The 20,609-nt window shown below is 34.4% G+C and overlaps 4 protein-coding genes across 8 annotated transcripts; 3 read left to right on the top strand and 1 right to left on the bottom strand.

The window, feature by feature from the left end:
- The first annotated feature begins 1,424 nt into the window (after positions 1–1,424).
- On the top strand, positions 1,425–5,312 carry LOC113853701 (DNA-dependent metalloprotease WSS1-like). Of its 3 annotated transcripts, none has more exons than XM_027484244.1 (5): positions 1,425–1,481; positions 2,073–2,259; positions 2,352–2,547; positions 3,165–3,590; positions 4,741–5,312. In XM_027484244.1, exons 2-5 carry the CDS (start codon positions 2,105–2,107, stop codon positions 4,927–4,929), a joined length of 966 nt encoding a protein of 321 aa, XP_027340045.1. In that variant the 5' UTR covers positions 1,425–1,481; positions 2,073–2,104; the 3' UTR covers positions 4,930–5,312. The 3 variants fall into 3 exon arrangements, with proteins under 3 accessions (XP_027340045.1, XP_027340044.1, XP_027340046.1); XM_027484243.1 differs by having other exon boundaries at positions 1,441–1,560; positions 4,741–5,148; XM_027484245.1 differs by lacking the exon at positions 1,425–1,481 and adding an exon at positions 1,905–1,981 and having other exon boundaries at positions 4,741–5,148.
- Positions 5,313–7,081: 1,769 nt separating this feature from the next.
- LOC113853700 (vacuolar cation/proton exchanger 3-like) lies at positions 7,082–12,752 on the top strand. Of its 2 annotated transcripts, XM_027484241.1 has the most exons (11): positions 7,085–7,722; positions 7,797–7,864; positions 7,951–7,979; positions 8,352–8,551; positions 8,653–8,865; positions 9,662–9,793; positions 10,790–10,906; positions 10,989–11,042; positions 11,211–11,327; positions 11,678–11,771; positions 12,432–12,752. In XM_027484241.1, the coding sequence occupies exons 1-11, from the start codon at positions 7,468–7,470 to the stop codon at positions 12,440–12,442; spliced, it is 1,290 nt and encodes a 429-aa protein (XP_027340042.1). In that variant the 5' UTR covers positions 7,085–7,467; the 3' UTR covers positions 12,443–12,752. The 2 variants fall into 2 exon arrangements, with proteins under 2 accessions (XP_027340043.1, XP_027340042.1); XM_027484242.1 differs by lacking the exons at positions 11,678–11,771; positions 12,432–12,752 and having other exon boundaries at positions 7,082–7,722; positions 10,989–11,078; positions 11,211–11,312.
- A 1,681-nt stretch (positions 12,753–14,433) lies between these two features.
- Positions 14,434–17,101, bottom strand: LOC113854525 (4-coumarate--CoA ligase 1). 2 transcript variants are annotated; one of them, XM_027485546.1, is made up of 5 exons: positions 16,108–17,101; positions 15,759–15,957; positions 15,016–15,229; positions 14,835–14,944; positions 14,434–14,578 (listed from the first exon to the last, which is right to left on the bottom strand). In XM_027485546.1, the coding sequence occupies exons 1-5, from the start codon at positions 17,077–17,079 to the stop codon at positions 14,535–14,537; spliced, it is 1,539 nt and encodes a 512-aa protein (XP_027341347.1). In that variant the 5' UTR covers positions 17,080–17,101; the 3' UTR covers positions 14,434–14,534. The 2 variants fall into 2 exon arrangements, with proteins under 2 accessions (XP_027341347.1, XP_027341346.1); XM_027485545.1 differs by having other exon boundaries at positions 14,434–14,575; positions 14,839–14,944.
- A 1,130-nt stretch (positions 17,102–18,231) lies between these two features.
- Positions 18,232–20,599, top strand: LOC113856047 (probable pectinesterase/pectinesterase inhibitor 12). Its single transcript, XM_027487668.1, has 2 exons — positions 18,232–18,514; positions 19,920–20,599. Exons 1-2 carry the CDS (start codon positions 18,232–18,234, stop codon positions 20,597–20,599), a joined length of 963 nt encoding a protein of 320 aa, XP_027343469.1.
- The last annotated feature ends 10 nt before the right edge of the window (positions 20,600–20,609 follow it).

The raw sequence follows: 20,609 nt of genomic DNA, 5'->3' as shown, positions 1-20,609 counted from the left end.
AATTTATTGAAAGCATTTATTATTTTTATATTTATTTTTTAAAATATTAAATTTAAGATGCTATAATTTTTTAAAAACTTTAATACATTGACTATTTTTAATATTTTTATTAATTTATATAATTTAATTAAAAATTATAAATAAGATTGAAGTGAGTATCATTATTATTTTTGTATAAAATTATTCTAAGACAAATATTAAGAATACTAGTTAAAAAATTAAAAATTTATCAACGATTAATTTTAAGTATATAAAAGTAAAAAATAATGAATTATTATTATTTTTTAAGCTTAATAAATATTTTTTTGCTAAAATCTTATACCTGTTTAAAATACCTAAAATTAATTTTAAAAATGAATGTTAGTATTTTTAATAAAAAAATATAATGATATATTTCTTCATAATTTTCAATCCAGCTTTAACATTTTTTATGTTTTAAATATATTTTTAGTAGAATTCTTACTTCAATATGATATTAATTCTGTACAGCCATTTATTAAATATATATATTCATCACATTCCCATACACCTAAATAGTAACTGAATATACTATAATGCTTTGACGCGCGTTTGAACTATTTATGATTAAAAAATATAGATAGAAAGCTTATTGAATTATTTATTTTCAAAAAAATAAAAATGCACTTACTCTGTTCTGTTCACACTTTTTATTTAATTTTAATAAAATTGAATGAACATTTTATAAAAACGAATATAAGAAGGGAATGTGAATTATGATTTGAGTAATGCTTTTTCTCTTTTAAAATTTTTCTTACTAACATGTTATAAACAAAATATCAAACGTAAAATAAATATATTTGATGTCTTCAAAATATAAAAAATATTTAATATTTTCGTTATTTAATAAATAAAAAGATCACGTTCTTTAACGTGAGAAAGAGTAGCGATGTTGGTACAAATTAAAGAACCCAGCAAGAATTTTTAAAGACAACATTTCGGCTGCTGCAAATTCTATAAGGACTTATATATTTTATAGTTAATTTTTTTAATAAAAGATACAAAATCTAAAATATATGTAACTATATAATTAAAATTAATTTATGTATATATTTTAATGTATGTAACAATATATTTATATCGGTAATAGATGAGTGTTTTATTAGCATAAATCTTATAATAAAAATATATAAACAATATATAATTAATTATAATTGTTTGTCATGAAAACCACAATAAAGACTATGTTCTAATGTGTTCACACAATAATTTTATTAAAATAAATAATAGTATAAAAAATATACTATTATTTATTTGCTAGTTAATCTTATTTGAGTGACAGAATGTTAAATTTTATTAAAACTTGAAATTTGATTGATTAATGCATTTAAATTTACAAAACAAATATAATAAGAATATAACTTTTCCTTATAATTAAGTTATTCATCGTGAAATTGGAATCACCGTTGAAAACGATTTCCTTATCCGATGTTCTTTTCTGACACAGCGCAAGCGGAAGAAAGGTGAATAAAATTTAATGGTTTTTCTTCTGACAAATATAATTTGTTGGTTTTACTTGTACATCATCTCCCACAGATTCAGGTCAGTATGTGTGAACTGGGAAAGCTTTTCAATTGTGACACTGATAATGCATATTGTTGTTGGATGAATTCAATTGTGAATTTTTTTAGTCAAAGTCTCTTTTTCTGGAGCCAAATACCTCCTTACTTACACATTCATCCCCCAAGTCTTCAAGATCGTTATGCTTTTGTTCTTTAACCGCTCTCTGGCATGCACTATATGATAACTGATTCTATGCTTTCGGCATAATTGTTATTCTACTCATTTTTCAAATCAAATATTGACTATGGTAAGCATATCGGAATTTGCATAAATTATGGATCAATACCAGATGCTTTTCCTACTTTTCATTTTCATTTCTTTTTACCTGAACTCCTTACATATAAGATTAGAAAGGGGAATCTTGGTTTTCATTATGTCTTCCAACCTTGAAATAAATGAGGTCTGTCAGCTTATCTGATTTATTGGCTTACGAAAATCTGATCATACCTGTGCTGAAGAATATGATTCATGACTTAACATTTTGTACACAGGCAAGCTTAGGAACGTTTTCTTACCAGCTGGGATGGATCTTAATGATCTTAACAAGGTCTGGGAAATCAAGCCGCTCCAGAGAATCGGAGAAGATGAGGCGAGGAAGATTCTTCAAAAGGTAGCTAAGCAGGTTCAACCAATAATGCGAAAAAGAAAATGGAAAGTCAATGTTCTTTCTGAATTCTGGTACTTGCTTATCTACATCCCTTCATTTTATGTTTTAATGTTGTGCACTTGCATATCTGCTAGTATTAGTTTTCTAAAACTATAGAATGCAGTCCTGCAAATCCATCTCTTTTAGGGTTAAACATAGGACCGGGTGCTGAAATAAAGCTAAGACTACGAAGGCCTAACAGTGAGTGGGATTTCTTCCCGTATGAGCAGATTCTTGATACCATGTTGCATGAGCTTTGCCATAACGAACATGGTCCCCATAATGCTCAATTTTATAGTCTTTTGGATGAAATCAGGAAGGTAATGATGCTTTGTTCTCTGTCTATATATATTTGCTAATGCCGTCTATACTTAACTATAAATGCATTTTTCTAGTTCATATGATATTTATATTGCACGTGCTTTGTAATAGTATGTATTCACCCTGTGCATGGGGTTTTCAATTGAATTGAGATTTGAAGAATTTCCAATTTGGTAATACACTCACTAAACTGGTAATGCATTCATGGTTTAACTTGCCTATAATATAGATACAAAAAAGTAGTGTATTTCTAAGGGGTTCTATTAGTTATTACATTGAGTCCTAAGATCTTGTTTAAAATCGAGGTTCACACCAAAGTTATTCTGGCAGGTGTACCCATCTCTTTTCTTATTTTGCCTAATTGAAGACATTTCATGCTTTGATGAAATTAAAGAGAAGATTGTCATCAGATACACACACTGCCGCCTCTATCAAAAGTAGAATCCTAAATCTCATATGCTGTATTAGTAATAATATATAAAATTAGGACCTTGCTTGTGTTGACTCGCTATCTTTTTATATATGCACAGTTGCACACATCCTTGTTGGTACTTGGTATTGGTCAATGGTCATATATATAATTTGTATACTTAGTTCAGATCTTATTCAACTATAGGAATGTGAAGAATTGATGGTCAAAGGGATTAGTGGCACTGGGAAAGGATTTGACCTTTATGGGAGACGTCTGGGTGGGTTCTCGCAGGTACCACCTCTGTCATCACTTCGCCAGACCGCATTGGCTGCTGCTGAAAGCAGAGCACGTCATAGAGTTTTGCTTCCTTCTGGACCTCAGTATTTAGGTGGTAACAATAATATTAAGTCTGGTCTGAGTCCAATACAAGCTGCTGCCATGGCTGCTGAAATGAGACTGCATGATGACTTGTGGTGTGGATCAAAGTCTGTAGGGGGTGAGACTTATATGCAGGAGAATACAAGTTCTGGTGGACCTTCTGAGAGATCTATTCGAACTTCATCTACAGTGACCAAGGAAACATTTGAGGGAGCACAATGGCAGTGCAACACTTGCACTTTATTAAATAAGGTACATTTTGTTATGTTTGTATAATTATGAAATTGACAGAGTAAATAAAACAGTTACGGTTTTGACCTGATCTCATTAATTCATGTAATGTTAAATTTTTCTGCTTCATTGTTGTATTCAATACAAAAATGATGACCCTGTGAATTTGAAATTTTGCAATCAGCGTCATCCATCCAATTTCAGCATATATAGAAGAATGAAAAGGATCATTCAAATGTCATTTGTGCCTTAACTCTCATTGCATGGAATGATATTGTTAAATTTTGCAAGCTGTCTTGATAGATGAGGTGTCTGTAGGGTGATGTTTTTTGAGGACAAAATTGTTTCATGGAACAAAGGTCATTCTACCATAGTGATACAGTAAGTTGTTAGACGAGACCATGTGTTTTGTCAGCAAGTAGATGATTTAAGTTGAACAAACTACAAAGGTTACAGAAATACAGAATTCCATGGTCAAGGATATGTTGTGGTGTCAATTAGCTCACTAATTAGCCTATGAATGTTGTCAGCTATTGTGATTGTAGTGATTAGGACTAGGTAAGGTTCTTCCTCCTTCATAAAGTACAATAGTGTTCTTCCCCTGTGCCTTTAATTTGGAACCGGTATTTGAATCTATATTGATCAACAGTTTATGTGCTACACATGTATGATTGTCTACTGTATACAAAAGTTTGCCAACACATTAACAGATGCAGTTACTGAACTGAATGGCATCACTTGATTACTAACTATAAAAAGGAAATGGGTGATAAAGCTTAAATCTAGACACATACAAGAGTAATTGTATCAAGACAACTTTGTAATTGCAACTTCGAACTAATACGCTTGTTGTATCTTATTTTAAGTGGCTTATCTTTTTATGTTACACCCTGATTGGCATCCGTACAGTTTGCATATTTGTAATCCCAACTGTTGTATAACAGTGTAAGGAGCATCATTCTCCATATTTGTACTTTGTGGGTGTATTTTTGAAACGCCTTGTTGAGTAACATAATAAAAACAAGAAAGAAGCTTGATGAGTAGAGAATGTCTTTTTTCTTGTGACCATTTTGTATGTGATTAGGAAGCTGCTCATGGATTCGTGTATACCAGCATTTTCCTACATTGAATAGAAATGAATTTTGATGACTTGCTGATTGCTGTACTGCAGCCATTAGCATTACTATGCGAAGCCTGTGGAACAAAGAAGCAGAAAGATGGTTCCAAGTTCAAAGTTTGGTCTTGTAAATTTTGCACTCTAGAAAACAGTGCTGAGCTAGATCGATGCTTATGTTGTGGAGAATGGAGATATTCACACGGCCCGCCAGTGTCTGTCCGTGGGCCATACATTGGCACGTAACTGGGCGAAAGTCAACGAATCCATGTAAATATGCTGGTCATGTAATCGACGTGTTTGTACACCATGATAGCATGTGCTGTATGATGTTTTTGTGAGAAATTAGAAATATAATTTACTGGATATAGCTTGATCTATTTGTTTGAAATAGTCAAATTAGAAGTAATTAGTGAAATAAGAGGTAATGACTATAATGTTCGTTATTATCTCAAGAAATAGAGGGTGGCTGTTCGACGATATAAAATGGTGGGAACCGCTCATCCAACATGCCACATCATTCTATTGAAAAAAATATCGTAGAATTATTTTTGCTATATAGCATTTTTAATTTATTGTAAATGTTCTTGTTACCGAAGGGTTTTGTCTGTTCTTAATTAAAATATTCTAATCATAACATGATATCACAATATAACTGGATTAGGTGGTCGTTATATTAATAACCTTCTACATATCTTAAGGTTTCATTCTTTTAAGTTGCATTTTATATGGGGAATTGTGTTCACTTGTGATGGCTGCATATGTGATGAAATGGACATGTTGCATATGGGAGAAGGCACACCTGCTAGTGTGTGGCCCGAGACAAACTCAAAGAAGCAGAAATCGCTCTTCCACAATGGGGTTGCTCCTGAAAAAGGAAACACATGCAACACCTGGCCACAGGATCCTTCCTCTTCACTCATGTCAAACCCTTTTCTTCCTACTTCTCTCTACTAACTATCAACAGTGCTACAGTCATTTATCATAGATGCTCCAATTTTCACCTTTTGCATGGCTTAATTTTCATAGAATCTCAAAATACAAAACCTACATACATGGATGTAACGAGTCTTTATCTTTAATGGAAGGATGATAATGCGCTTCGAGTAACTTCAACAACGATAGAAAGTGATGTGCTTATATATTGATTTCTCATCTAATATATGCTGCTGTTTTATTAAAACAGCATCTTGTTTTAATTTTCATTTTATTTATCATGTTTTATTTTTAACTATTTTAATATTCTGCGTGTGTCGCTGGAGGAGTTTCAATCGCTACTAATTACGTATTCAATCTTTTTTATAAAAAATAAAAGACTAAATTACTAGAATAAAAAAATTAATTAATTCTGTTATATTTTTTTAAATATAAATTTTATTCTTAAAATACCTATAACATTAAATGGTGTAGTTATTAATTTGTATATTTAATAATACTAATAAAAAAAGAGTATAATTTTTTTTAGCAATTAATATATCTTAAATCTATCATTTATTTTTTATAATAAAAACTAAAAAAAAAATATTTCATTTTGTTTTTTATAAAAAGGATAGGAAGAGTATTACTTTTGGTTTCATAATTACACTAAAGAATTGTTATCATATTATTAATCTCTATTATTTTATTTTAGATTTAATTATTTTTTATTACAACGATTTCAAAAGCTTGTAATTAATTGCATCCATTAACTAAATTATCATAACTTTGTTAAAGGGAAGCTATGTGGCGATTTCATGTAAATAAAGATATGCATCATGGATATTTATCATATAAAAAACTTAATTTGGGATATCATAAACATGGTAGAAATGAAATTTGGTTCATTATAAAGATACTGTTCTTGCCAATGGTTGTGATGATACCTTATTTAACTAAAAAAATATTTATAAAATAATAATTAATTCTCTTAGGAAGAATTTTGTTTTATTCACATGATTCAAACTTGATTATATATTTTAAAAAGAAAATCAAATATATAGTAGCTACTGTTTTTTCGTAATGCATACATATTGGTTTATGTTTGAAAACTTTGATCCTCAGAAGAATAGAATACACCAAAAAGACATTGGATAAACAAATTGAATTATACTTATCTTACACGAAACCGGTGAAGTTGCTGGTGAATAGAAAAAGACATATATTAGTAATATAAATAATAATGATGAACGAAAAAGATAACGATAAAGGGAAGAGGTAAGAGGACGAAGAAAATGAGCGTAATAACTTGAGAAAAGGGGTTACTAATGTGTATGATCTAATATAATTTAAGAGATAGGAGGTGATAAGACACATGGGCGTAGATTTAGGAAGAAAAAAAAGTAAGATATTGTGGGCAGCATTTATTTAATTTAATTGGAAAACGAAAATGTAATGAGGATAGGATACGTGTAAGGCATTAAGAGTAATAATAATGATAAAAGAAAATTGAAAAATGGTTTTGAATAAAAGAATTGAAAATGGGGAAGAGAAGAGATATTTCGCAGAAGGTTCGCAGGTGTGACTTGCCATCGCATAGTTGCCGGCCATCGAACGCCAATAGGAATAGTAAAAGCAAAGGAAATGTCCGTCGTTAATTTTCTTTTCTTTTCTCTTCTCTTCTTCTTCTGGGTCGTGCTTTTTGTCTTACCCTAAATTGCAGCTACATAGAAAAGCAAGAGTTGGTGCTTTGGCTGTGAGCATAGCAGAGAAGAAGTTGATCCATCTTCGGTGGCTGCTGGATCTGTGCATTGGTTGTGGATCTGCATCCATAAATCAATCTATAGAGGTACAGTTGCAGCAGTGCCGATGGGTTCTGTAGAGGACAAGATAGACGTTGATTACGATGATGACACTCCCTTCTCCTCTTCGCCCTCCGCCTCTAAAGTTCACACTTTCAATTTCGAGACAAGCGTTGATTTACGCAAATCCTCCCTCTTTAACATTCTACGGATAACACGTTTCAGCAGGAGTATTTATGTGGTCTTAATCAAAGCAAAGATCAACATGCTCCTTCCCTTTGGTCCATTGGCCATTTTACTACATTACCTAACCGGACATCATGTATGCTTCCCTTAACCTTTCAACTATTAACACTTCGATTTCTTATTACTTACTATATTAGTGCTAATGGGCAGGCATGGGTGTTCTTCTTCACCTTATTGGGTATTACTCCTTTGGCGGAACGACTGGGTTATGCTACCGAGTAAGTCTTCCCATGCCTATTGCCTATTGCCTATTGCCTTATCACATATTCCTCTTTATCTCTAACACGCTTCCTTATTGATGCAGGCAGCTTGCCCTCTACACTGGACCAACAGGTATAGTTTTATTCTTTTTAATGCTACAAATCTCTGTTCTCTGTGTCGAGAACAGGTAGATTTTTCAATGTTACCACAGCTATGTTACATGACCTTATGACTGTGTTCAATGTTGACCCTGCCCAACTTTATTGGTTAGCACAATATGGTTTATGTCATGATAACATACAATCAAATATTTTTCCAGAATCATTAACATGTGAACGCGTACTCCTCTTTAAAGTAACTTTATCCTGGTTCTCTAATTTAATTATTTTCATTTTCTCTTCGTTTTATTTTCCTATTTATCATGTTATAGTTATTCCTTTTACGAAGGCTTGTTGTCCAAGTGCATCTAGTTCGTCCATTCAACTGACTTTTGCTCTCGTGCAGTTGGGGGTCTGCTTAATGCCACGTTTGGCAATGCAACTGAAATGATTATATCAATTTATGCATTGAAAAGCGATATGATTAGGGTTGTTCAGCAATCTTTGCTTGGTTCAATCTTGTCAAATATGCTTCTGGTTCTTGGGTGTGCTTTCTTCACTGGTGGCCTTGTCCACTACCAGAAAAAAGTACAGTTTTTTGATAAGGTACATATTTTGATCTGAATGAAAATTAGTGCATGTAATTGCTTCTTTTTGTCTGTGCTTTCTTGATGTCAGAGTTCACATTGTATTGGCCTTTGCAACAGGCAGCTGCTATTGTCAATTCTGGGTTGCTGTTGATGGCAGTAATGGGAATACTATTTCCTGCTGTGCTTCACTTTACTCACTCAGAGGTTCATCTTGGGAAGTCAGTGTTATCTCTATCAAGATTTAGCAGCTGCATAATGCTAGTGGCATATGCAAGCTACCTTTTCTTTCAACTTAGAAGCCAGCAAAATGTTTATAGTCCAGTTGATGAGGTTAGTTCTTTTGTCTCCAGCACGCCCTTTTCTTTTCAATCTTTAGCCTTGCCCCATATTTTTGTGAAGTATAATTATCAACTGTAAATTGTGGTCGATGGTGGAAAGCCAAAAAGATCCCATAAAATATGACTGATGACACTGTGGGCTAATAGCAGAAGCATGACGGATGAATTAAAAAAATATATGTATGCATGACATAAGCATAAAATCTCATAGCAATTAAAGACAAAGTTCCATGTCCACACGAGAAAAAGAAAAGGTGTTTTTGTTTGGGTCACTATATTCAAATATGTTAATTAGTTAAGCATCTTACTGAAAGAGTGAGTGGAAAATATTTTAAAAAATGGTGAACTGGGAAAAATGAGTGCATAGGCATCATGTGAGGGTTAGTAACTTAAGTGGAATTTTTGTAGACTCCTGAAGACAATGGGAAACCTTAAGGTGCTGGCCACAATATTTTGTTTCATCAAATCACCCTTGAACACTAATTGGTGTGGTTGCACTTCCTTTAAGACTTGTTTTTGGCATTGCATTTTGATTTTTGATAGATGACAACATGAGGGGATTGTTCTTACATTTATTAAAAAAGGAATTTTTATTTTTATTTTTTTTTAATTTTTTTTTTATGTTTTCCCTTTTAAAACTTTGTTTTTTTAGTTGGTCAGAATATTAAATTATGACATATCTTTTGGAATATGAAAAGTTTATGTGAGTGAACTTGTACCTATGGTATGCAGTTTTCTCTATTATTCAATTGTTCATTTACACTTAATCTCCACACTTTATAATGTAGGAAGGAGATAATGAAGAAAGTTCTGATGAGGAGGAAGAAATTGAATTAACTCAATGGGAAGCAATAGTCTGGCTTGCTATTTTGACGGCATGGGTATCTATATTGTCTGGCTACCTTGTAGATGCCATAGAGGTATAGCTATATCAGAATTTCTTGATCATTAGTTTCTATTATTTGTACCCGTGAAGTTTCTATTCTCATGGAATGTTAAATTTGAGCCTTTATATATTCTTCTTAATTTTTGTTTCACTTTGTTTTTAGTTTTGAGGAAGCTTAGATCAAAGAACATACTCTCACACACATCACTATCAGATCTCTGAATAAAAGTGATATGAAACACTGACCTATACTCCTATTATTGCTAATCAAGAAGGGTTAGGTGCAATGGTGCCATGGTGGTGAGTGAGTTGCCCAAGTTTGAACCTTAAAGAAGGCAATTGTTGGGAGGACCTCCTGGTTAGTTACTAGTTGTGACAGTGCTCAGGGGTTTAGTTTTGCAGCAATGCCTATGGGAACACCTCAGTCAAAGTCCAAAACCAAATAATAAAAAAAAATCATTTATACTAATAATTTAGGTCACATACAAATGTAATACAAGCCTAGCCCAACATCATTTAAGACAACATAACTTAGTAGAATAATGCTGTTTAACAAAATAACACCACTTAAAAACATCATGGGAGTAAAAACAACCACTTTCTACTAATTAGAACAAAAGTTGAGGACACCAAATTTTAGGAGTTAGGTGAAAAAGTGATGGGATCAGGTCATAAGGGATGGTAACCATTGATATTTCCTTGAAATTTTATGAATCAGGTGAAAAAATGAGAATAGATCTATATTTTAATCTACTAATTAGTTTTTAAATAGTGGTCATATATAACACTGACCTTATCCCCTTATCTGTAATAATCTGGATCAGGTGCCAGCAGTTCTAGACCAACTCACAAACACTTAGCGTAATGCAATTATATTATCCAACGTAGAATTCCCTAATTTTCTGCTGGAAATATATATGATGATTTTATTTTATTGTTTTTGTTGGACCAAAAAATATCACTATTGTTGTCCGTAAACATTGTGTCATAAGTTGATTCATTAATATATTGTGTTCCTTGTTTCTTGCAGGGAGCATCTGAGTCAATGAATATGTCAGTGGCCTTTATTAGTGTCATTTTGCTTCCAATTGTAGGCAATGCTGCAGAACATGCTAGTGCTATCATGTTTGCCGTGAAGGACAAGCTTGTAAGTGGCTTTCAACTTTCAAGGCCTACACTTTATTCTATGAATACCGTTTAATCTGGTAATGGATTTAATCTCTCCACAGGATATCACAATTGGAGTTGCTGTTGGATCATCTACACAGATATCTATGTTCGTGGTATGGCCTTGAACAATTATTAAATCGTTATTTGGGGTATATATTTACCACATCTTTTTGTGAATAAACTAAACTGGATTTCCCTGTCATTTTTGGAGTTAATTAATTTGAAATCAAATGATGGTCAATGGAGAAAATTGATGATTCTTATTTTCTTGAAAAATGTAGATCCCCTTCTGTGTGGTTGTTGGATGGTGCATGGGGAAAGAAATGGACCTGAATTTTCAACTCTTTGAGACTGCCACACTTTTTATCACTGTGTTGGTAGTTGCATTTATGATGCAGGTATGTGATTTCTTATTTGCGCCTAAGAGTTGTGTTGCTAGCAGTTGTTAATGTTCCCAACTTCGTAAGCAATTAAACCAAGTAACTTGTAAGTTAGTTCTCCGAGTGCAAAGCTAACAGTTCCAAAGTCTAATTTATTGAGGTAGAGTGAAAAATCACGAGCTTGTTTTTGTGGTTGAGTTAGATCTAGTCCAAATTCTAGACGAGCATTCGAAATGGGATGCTTATGAGTTATGACCCTTGTTCAGTCAGATTAAGGTCAAAGTTACTTTATAGTCATGTATTAGCTTTTATTGCAACTATTATTTGTGTTTGTCACAGCCATCTTTAATTTAACTTTTTCCTTGCAGGAAGGAACCTCAAATTACTTTAAAGGCTTGATGCTTATTCTATGCTATCTTATAGTTGCTGCCAGTTTTTTTGTGCATGTAGACCCTAAAAGTGGTGAGTTACTGAGAATATACTGCATATATTCATAGTAGACTTGTATTGTGAGGGAGAAGCTAGATGAATCTCCTGTAATTCTCTTTATGCCAAGTAAACTTCCAGCAACAACCATGCCTAGTCTTTTGTTTGATATGTCCATTACCTGTCTTCTCCTTATTGCTTCTCAAGATATGCATTTATTTTCTGTTAAACGGTATGAACTTCTGGACGTTAGAGTTTGGACCCTTTCATAATCTTGAGGCACCATCTTTCTAGTTTGTATGTGGTATACCAAGAGTGGATTTGCTAGTTCCACATGTCAGGAAAATAGTGTAACTTAGAAGCTTAAGAAATATCAAAATAGTATATTATTCTTGTTATCTGAAATTCGTATATTTCATTTTTGCCTGTTTGGCAGAGTCTAATTGCATGTTTGGTTCATCTAAATTCTGAGAAAATAATTGTATTTTTCAGAATCTTTCTTCGGAAGTTGAAAGAAATAAGCGATTATTTTCTAAAAGAAGTTAAAACAAACATGCACATTTCTTGTGTTTAAGCTGTGCCCGAGGATCAGGCTATTTGCTAATAGAAGTGAAACTTCTTTATGATTATGTTTTGAGGTTTATTTGACATATGCATAGGACTCATCGTAATGCTGCTCGTGGAATCTTGGTACAGGTGATGACTAATTATACAGTGTAGGTGTGGCAGCTGTCCGCGTTGCATTTCCTTACCACTTTATGTATCAGAAAGGTAGTAAGCAGGGTGTTTGAAAGGGTTCAAGAAAATTCTTCAACCTGCATTCAACATGACGTGGGAACCCCCCGAAGTGATCACGAGCAAACTTTACTGAAAATTTTCAGCCTTGTATTATATTGAATTTTGAGAGAATGTGTTGTCTGTATCATTTTTATCCTAGTTTTCATTCATTCACAATAAAATCTTGTAGCCTTTTGGCTCTCATATCGTCAATGAATCACGCTGAAAGTAACCAATCACTGCAAACCCTTTTCTTTTTTCTTTTTTCATTTTTACGGCGTCTATTTACAATTATGGAAAATATTAACATTATCTTTTGATTTTAAGCATTTTAGAGTAGTAAAATTTTATTGAAAAAGTTAATTATTTATTACATAAAGTTACAAAAGCATGATAAGTATTTTCTAAAATAAAAAATTTGTGTTCTTAAAATTAAGCTTAAAAGATAATGATAAGAAAATCGTACAATCATTAGACTATTTCGGTATTGAAATTTTGGAATGCAGACACTGTTGCCAACTTTTCAGGTGTGACTTTGCACTTTTCATATTTTCTAATATAGTTTATATTATGTATTATAAAGTTTAAGGCTTTAAATCTTGTGTTTCTTTCTCTTTCAGCGATAAGTTTGTTTTTTCTTTCTTCATGTTCTTGATCATTAAAATTATTTAATTAAAGATGACTCATTTTGATTCATTGAAATATTGATAACATTTAAGAATATTTGATTTTATATGCATATTTTGATTGCATTTAAATAATACATGAATTAAAGTCAGATTTTTCTCAATTGAAGATGCAAAGGATCCAGTGTATAAGTTTTCTTTCATTAGCATTAAGTTATCTGATCCGTGTTTTACCTTTTGTCTTTTGCTCTGCTTCAATTTATATTCTCTTTTTTTTTAGTTCTGGTTTTCTTCTTAAGGATTTTGTTTTTCTATTGACATTCTCTTTGAATCATTGTATATCATTCGTTTAAATTTGCTATTTTTGTGTTTGGAGCTTACTTCTGACGTGTGGATCTTTCAATATTTTAGTTATTGAGATGATGGAAAAATTCAAAAAGAAATTTAAGGAATTTAATGTGTATTTAAAATTAAGAAAGTCAAAATTGCACATAAATATTTACATTAAATAATATTAACATCTTAATAATAATATAAATATTTGCATTATAGGAAATTAGGAAGTATTCATCGGATTAAATTAATTCTATAAATTTGATAATTCAAATTAAATAAATTAAATTGGTTTGAATCGGTTGGGTCAATTGGTTCGTTTTACTTTAAATTTAAATGAAATTAATTGTATTTAATTTAATTTTTAAATTTAAATTTGTTCAACTTGAATTTAATCGATCACTCAATTAATTTTTAAAAATTTTAAATGTACACATTTTAGCCTTTCCTCTATTTTTGTCCCTTTTCCACTTATTGACTATCTTATCCACTATCTAGTATTTTGAGTATTTTTTGTCATGTTTATTGTCTAACAAGTTTGGATTGGTTTAATATTTATAAATTTAGATAAATATAAAACAATCAATTAAAGAATATAGTAATCATTGATAATAATTAATAATTTTTAAAATATAAAAATATAAACGTATTTGAAAATATTAACCTAAAAGTTAATATTTGTATACATCTCAATAAGATTCAAACTCAAAACATATTAATATCATAACTCAAATTCCATATTCCAAAAGATAAAAAAATTCCAACCAAATATATTTAATATATATATATATATAAAAAAATTATATCTTGATGCCACTGAAGGTGAAAGTGATTGACTGATTCAAATTTTTACAGCATATATATAAGAAAATAACACTCGTAACTTATACATGGTGTGTTGCGTACGAGAATATACGTATTAGTGATGAAGCCTCGACTAACACCACCTTTCCCTCTAACGAAAAATAGAATAAAATATATGATGATGTTGGGTTTTCAATTTGGAAGCTTTGCTCTAAGATCCTTACGCAAGATTTTGCCTGAGGGTGACTTGGGGATTGCATCAATGAAGAATACTCGGTTTATTCTTTTGTAAAACACAACCTGCATTTCAAATTACAATTGTGGAAAGTATACATCTTTATCCAGTAATAAACACACTTATATCTTAGCCTTCAAAATTAGGTGAGAACAAGTACACAAATTAGGTGGGAAGTGGATACGAGAGTTATTAAAACCTTGTTAACTTTTTCATAGATAGCAACTACCAAGTTCATATTCGATCAGGATTTTGTTTTCATTTTTCATTAGTCATGCTAATTTTTCTTTTAATAAAAAAAGTAGACGATATATTAAGAGAAAAAGACCTGTTTGGATATAAACTGCTTAATTTCGTCCTCGGTTGTATCGGTATGACCATTTGATCTTACAACAAATGCAACAGGTACCTCTCCTGCTGCTTCATCCTTCATTCTGAAATTTATGTTTAGGAATTTATTAAGATGTATGATGATGGAAGCGAATGTAAAATACGGCACACTTACGGAACGACAGCAGCATCAGAGATCTTAGGATGAGATAGAAGAAGGGCTTCTAATTCAGCTGGCGCCACTTGAAATCCTTTGTATTTGATCAATTCCTTCAGCCTATCAACGATGAATAACTCGTCGTCATCGTCGATATAACCGATGTCACCAGTGTGTAACCAACCCTCTTTGTCTATGGTTCTCTCAGTAGCTTCTGGATCATTTAGATAACCTAACCATGTAAACATGCATTCATCATTTTAGCATCACCGAGTCAATCAGTTGTTGCAAATCTTTTGTCGTTTTTCAAACGTGTTTTATGGTTAATAATTTACCCTTTACAGCCACTTAAGAAATAATATTATAATTTGTTGAGCCGTACGGGGAAGTAATAGTTTAAAGAAAATGGGGGAGTTTGACTGTGGGGACAAACCGGCCATGATCACACACACTTGAACCTTGATGAAAGCTGAAGACTGAAAAGTCCATTTTTGGACATAATGACGTCAAAGTCCAACTCCACTCTTTCAATGTTTGGCGATAAATATGCCAATCAGCACAACACCATTTGCTCCCCTTTTCAAAGGAACATGTCCCAACGCCCTTAAGTCTTGTTTGGACGGAAATCATGAATTCGAAGGTGGGTTATTTTTCTTTTTATAAATTAAGTTAAAAAGGAAAAATATTTTTTAATTTGATTATATTTTGAAGAAAAATAATATTTTTAAAGACAATGTTAATTATCAAGTATTGGAGAGTACCCTTCATAATCTGGTCGCCTCTTATGCAGATTTCACCGGACTGGTTGCGAGGTAAGGAAATGGCAGTTTCAGGGTCAACGATCTTCATCTCTGCATTTCTTACAACGGTTCCGCATGCACCTGCCTTTACATCCATCGGTTCCTTGGCAAATGCTAAGGACATCGTTAGCACAGGCCCTGCCTCCGTCATTCCGTATCCCTGCACCATTTTTCAAGATTAAACTGATAACATAAATAATGAGTCCATATTAGAACTAAAAAAGAGATCTTAATAAACGTAAAATTGAAAGTGAGTTTAGGTTAGGCCCTTGCGCATTAAATGTGGGAAAAGGAAGGAATGGTACCGTACCTGACCAAGTTTGGCGTGGGGGAATTTGGCACTGACAGTGTCTAAGAGTTCCTTACCGAGAGGAGCACCCCCAGACTTGAAGACCCTTATGGAAGAGAGATCGTACTTTTGAAGATCGGGAGACTTGGCAACGGCCAAAACAATGGGGGGGACAACGGGTGCAACACTCACTCTGTGTTTGTGAACCAGAGACAGCAACGCATTGATTTCGAACTTTGGCATTAGGAGAATGGCAGCCTTGGCTCTTAAGCCGCATAGCAAAACAGAGTTGAGGGAGTATATGTGAAACAGAGGAAGCACGCAGAGGATTATGTCCTCTGAGTGATAATAGAGGTTGGGATTCTCCCCATCCACCTGCTGTGCAATGCTCGTTACCAATCCCTTGTGCGTTAACATCACCCCCTTTGGCAGACCCGTTGTTCCCGACGAATACGGCAATGCCACCACGTCATCCGCTCTTATCTTAACCTCCCCAATGTCCCCGCTATCCTCACACAGCTGCGAGAAATGCATGTGCCCCTCTGGCGGAGAATCCACGAACACCAGCTTCACCCCCTCCAACCCCTTCACTTTCTCGTAGTAAGAGGCCTGGGTTATCACCACCTTCGCTTTCGACCCCTTTACTTGCTTGGCGATCTCCGCTGGAGTGAAGAAGGGGTTGGCAGCGGTGGTCATGGCCCCGCGATAAGAAGCGCCGAGAAAGGCCAACACGAATTCCGGGGAATTGGGGAGCAGGATCATTATCACATCGCCCTGTTGGACGCCCAATTGGCTCAGCCCCCACGCGACTCTGCGGGCGGTGAGCTCGACCTCCTCGTAGGTGTAGACGGCACCGGTGGGGGCATTGATGAGGCAGGGGCGTGAGGCGAATTGGGACAAATTCTCGAAACAGTATGCATGGAGGGGAAGGTGTTTGGGGATGTAGATATCGGGAAGCTTGGACCTGAAAATGAAATCCGTTTGGACAGCCATTGTTGTTTCTTGGAGAGAAAACAAGGAGGGGTGGGTTGATACAGAGTGTTGGGTGTGTTGTAATAATAAAGGATGGGTTGGTGAAGGGCAGAATGGGGATTAAAGGGATGTGGGAGGGACAGAGAAGAGAGTGAAATATGAAACTTGAAAAGTTGGTGAAGAGAGTTGGTGAATGGTGAGTGCGGTTTCGGCTTAATGGGGGTGGGAGTGGGACCAATTAAACCCTTCCTAGTCTCTCCCTTTTGTTTTTGTTATTGTTACGGGCTGGGCCTTTTACCTACCACCCATCTTCTAAGTGGACCTCTCCTTTCTCATCCTTCACCTACCATCATCAATCATTTTCTTTTTCTTTTTCCTGGCCCAATCCCATCCTGGGCCTTCCCTTTTTTCTTCTAATGAAAAGGAAAAAAATAAGTAAATACAATGGAAACCAGGTTATAGGGGACTTGCAAAATAGAGGGGGAAGCATAGATCTAATTTAGAAGAGTTATGGACCCCGAATGTCATCAGTTAACACTAATTAACGTACGTCCTGACGAATGAGATGTAGACTTCATTTAGATTACCTACGGTTTTATTATTGTTTAAAGTTAAAAATAATATTCAGTTTATTAAAAAAAATAAGCTAATGATCCCGTGACCCTGAAACTATTTAACATATGATAGCAAATCCCACATTTGTCTCGAAAATATGTATTTTTTTTAGCTCTTTTAAAATGAAAAAAATATGTAAAATTCTCAATTTTTGGTTCTACACCTTTCATGAGCCAAGTTTTATTTTCAACCACCAATATGCACTTTTGACATAAACTCATTGGATTCTCAGAGCCGGTAAAAACTTATTGGATTCTTCCCTAACTACAGAAAAATATACGCCCTCTCCCATCATGATTTGGAGTTTTAAATGGGTTTTAGTTGCGTGGGTAGTATTACTCTTGTCAATTTTAAAATTAGTGATTGACCTTTTGCCATGCACCCTCTCTCTATAATATCGCCACCCTTCTTTTCTCTCAAGTTAATTATATTATTATCTTTCATCTTATGTAAGCAGTTATAATTGTAGTGCATTTTCACAAGTCAACGTTGCTTTCATCGAACCGCTGCCCCATATATACACACACACCACGAAGAAAAAAGCAGCTGCATGCTTAGATGGACTCAACAACTACGTTGTTGTTGCTGTTCCTTCTTTCAGCTTCAGTTTGTTGCCATGGTTCTATTATCGTATCCAAGGATGGGAGTGGAGATTATACAACGGTGGGTGAAGCCATTTTGAATGCTCCGGACTTGAGTGACAAACCTTACACTATTCACGTTCGACAAGGTACTTATGAAGAGTACGTAGTCATTCCTCCTGAGAAGACTAATATTAAACTCGTTGGAGATGGACCTCAACACACCAAAATAGTTGGCTACCAAAACGGTTTCACCATAGGTACGCTTCGTGCTCCACCTTTTAATTTGATTTTATTCTTCTTCTTAATTCTTCATCCCATTCCTATCTCTAATCTTTAGTGCTGGTTAATATTCATATCGTAACGATTTCTTAATCATGAATAGTATGTTCAGAGTCAAAATCCTTCGCCGTTACGTTTCCAGTATTCTTCTTGTATTTAACCGCATAGTTTGGTATTGAAGTATCTAATTGGCTAACCAAAAAGTAAAAACACGAATATGCTATGTTTTTGTGCTAACATATACATTAATTAACACGAGTGTTGTCAAAAGGAGAAAAGAAGAGAGTTTCTTGCAAACTAGTAGTTGGAGCGAGAGAAATCTAAGGTCAAGGGGCTCTGTAATTCTTTCGGCAGGATAAGTTGTTTATGAGAAAGTAACACTAAGAGCATGTTTGTTTCCCTTTTTAAAATAAAACGCAATGCAAACATACTCTAACTATCATATTTTAAGTTTTTGCATCCCCGCTAGCTCTCTAGACTACATAGTGTGGCTGGAATTCATAATAAATAACGCATAGAGTTCTTTGGGCACTACTTGAGATTTGTTCGACCTCGAATCAGAGAAGGGGAATTAATGAGTAACTATACACCAAAGATTTTATGGCAACAAATATGCATGAAATTAACAACATGCACTTTATTGTTGATCGATCCTTTGATTCAACGAGACTAATAGTATTTAATTTTCTTCTTTCACGTTAGCAAATAGCACAACTTTCTTGCATTGATAATTGTATTTGAAGCATAAAGTTAAGGGCCGGAGGGGCACGTTATACTATACCCGCTTGCAAATTAAAGAATGCAGATGTGCGATAGATTACAGATATGTATACAAGACGAGAGGATATTTGGTGAATATATTAATTAGAGTACTGACTTCGAACTCCAGAATGTAAAAAACAAGTGCCAACGCCCAACGACGACCTTAGACGTAGTACACAGTTAACCTAACAATATATTTTTATATGGGCATTTGGCAACCTACCAGAAAAATAATTCTAACCTAATTGGTCATATCGGTGTCACTGTGACAGAAGCTTGTGGTTGCTGTATTATTGAGTCAAATTCTAGACGTATTGAGCATAATTTGGCAATAAAGAGCTCGAGTGTTAGGTTTTTTACTGTGCTTATCGTCATCATAAATTTGTTAGAGTTTTCACCTAATTTATTTTGTTTCACGAGATTCTTTTTTTGAATGAATTGGTGTTTCGCATATACACATGACTTTAAAATAATATTGGACGATAGGATGTCGTACTAAATATATGATTTAATCACGTAAGGGTAAGGTCCTTCATATAGTTGTAGTGTGTGTGAATGAAATGTAATTGGCGAAAAGAATTGATGGATATTTAATGTATTGATGAAATTAAAATGAGTCAGATATCCGTGGAGAAGGGTTCATGGCAGAAAACATGGGATTTGTGAACTGGGCAGGGCTAAACGCAAGCGCTGCAGTGGCGGTTCGGAACGAGGCGAACAAGAGCGTATTCTTCCAATGCTCCATCGAAGGATTCCAAGACACGCTGTGGACGGTTGCGGGGCGACAATTCTACAAAAACTGCGACATATATGGCACCGTTGACTTCATCTACGGCGACGCAGCAGCAGTGTTTCAAGACTGCACGGTGTACGCGCGTTATCGCGAGTACGTGACGTTCACTGCTCAGTCACGAGACGACCCAAAGGAGAAAACAGGGTTCACATTCCAAAGATGCAAGTTCACTATGTCCCCTGAGGACTCCCACAGAAAATCAGAGGTCCATGCCACCTTGGGCCGTCCCTTGAGGCCCTATTCCACAGTGGCCATCTTACAGTCTTTCATTGACTCCATGGTGGACCCTAAAGGTTGGGAGCCCATGCCCCACCAGCCCACTGACAAAGCCTCCTACATCGAGTTTGAAAATGTTGGGCCGGGCTCAAATACTGATCAAAGAGTTGACTGGCCCGGTGTTAGACTCCTTCACTACCCAATCCAAGCAGCCCCTTTCACTGCTTCCCGTCTCTTGGACGCCGACTCTTGGATCCCCTCCACCGGTGTTCCCTACGATAATGGACTCTAGTCCACTCTTT

The sequence above is a fragment of the Abrus precatorius genome, unplaced genomic scaffold, assembly GCF_003935025.1.
Source record: "Abrus precatorius isolate BTA unplaced genomic scaffold, Abrus_2018 Scaffold11, whole genome shotgun sequence".
NCBI lineage: Eukaryota > Viridiplantae > Streptophyta > Magnoliopsida > Fabales > Fabaceae > Abrus > Abrus precatorius.
This window is presented reverse-complemented; position numbering and strand designations above follow the sequence as displayed.

Bases quoted from the DNA above. Each gene is read 5' to 3' on its own strand.
- LOC113853701 (XM_027484244.1), top strand. From the start codon at position 2,105: ATGGATCTTAATGATCTTAACAAGGTCTGGGAAATCAAGCCGCTCCAG. The intron at 2,260-2,351 runs GTACTTGCTTAT...TATAGAATGCAG, and splicing joins AATGTTCTTTCTGAATTCTG to TCCTGCAAATCCATCTCTTT. The intron at 2,548-3,164 runs GTAATGATGCTT...ATTCAACTATAG, and splicing joins TTTTGGATGAAATCAGGAAG to GAATGTGAAGAATTGATGGT.
- LOC113853700 (XM_027484241.1), top strand. From the start codon at position 7,468: ATGGGTTCTGTAGAGGACAAGATAGACGTTGATTACGATGATGACACT. The intron at 7,723-7,796 runs GTATGCTTCCCT...GCTAATGGGCAG, and splicing joins ATTACCTAACCGGACATCAT to GCATGGGTGTTCTTCTTCAC. The intron at 9,794-10,789 runs GTATAGCTATAT...TGTTTCTTGCAG, and splicing joins ACCTTGTAGATGCCATAGAG to GGAGCATCTGAGTCAATGAA.
- LOC113854525 (XM_027485545.1), bottom strand. From the start codon at position 17,079: ATGGCTGTCCAAACGGATTTCATTTTCAGGTCCAAGCTTCCCGATATC. The intron at 15,230-15,758 runs GTACTCTCCAAT...TTACATGGTTAG, and splicing joins AGGCGACCAGATTATGAAGG to GTTATCTAAATGATCCAGAA. The intron at 14,945-15,015 runs GTAAGTGTGCCG...CATAAATTTCAG, and splicing joins TCTGATGCTGCTGTCGTTCC to AATGAAGGATGAAGCAGCAG.
- LOC113856047 (XM_027487668.1), top strand. From the start codon at position 18,232: ATGGACTCAACAACTACGTTGTTGTTGCTGTTCCTTCTTTCAGCTTCA. The intron at 18,515-19,919 runs GTACGCTTCGTG...AAAATGAGTCAG, and splicing joins CCAAAACGGTTTCACCATAG to ATATCCGTGGAGAAGGGTTC.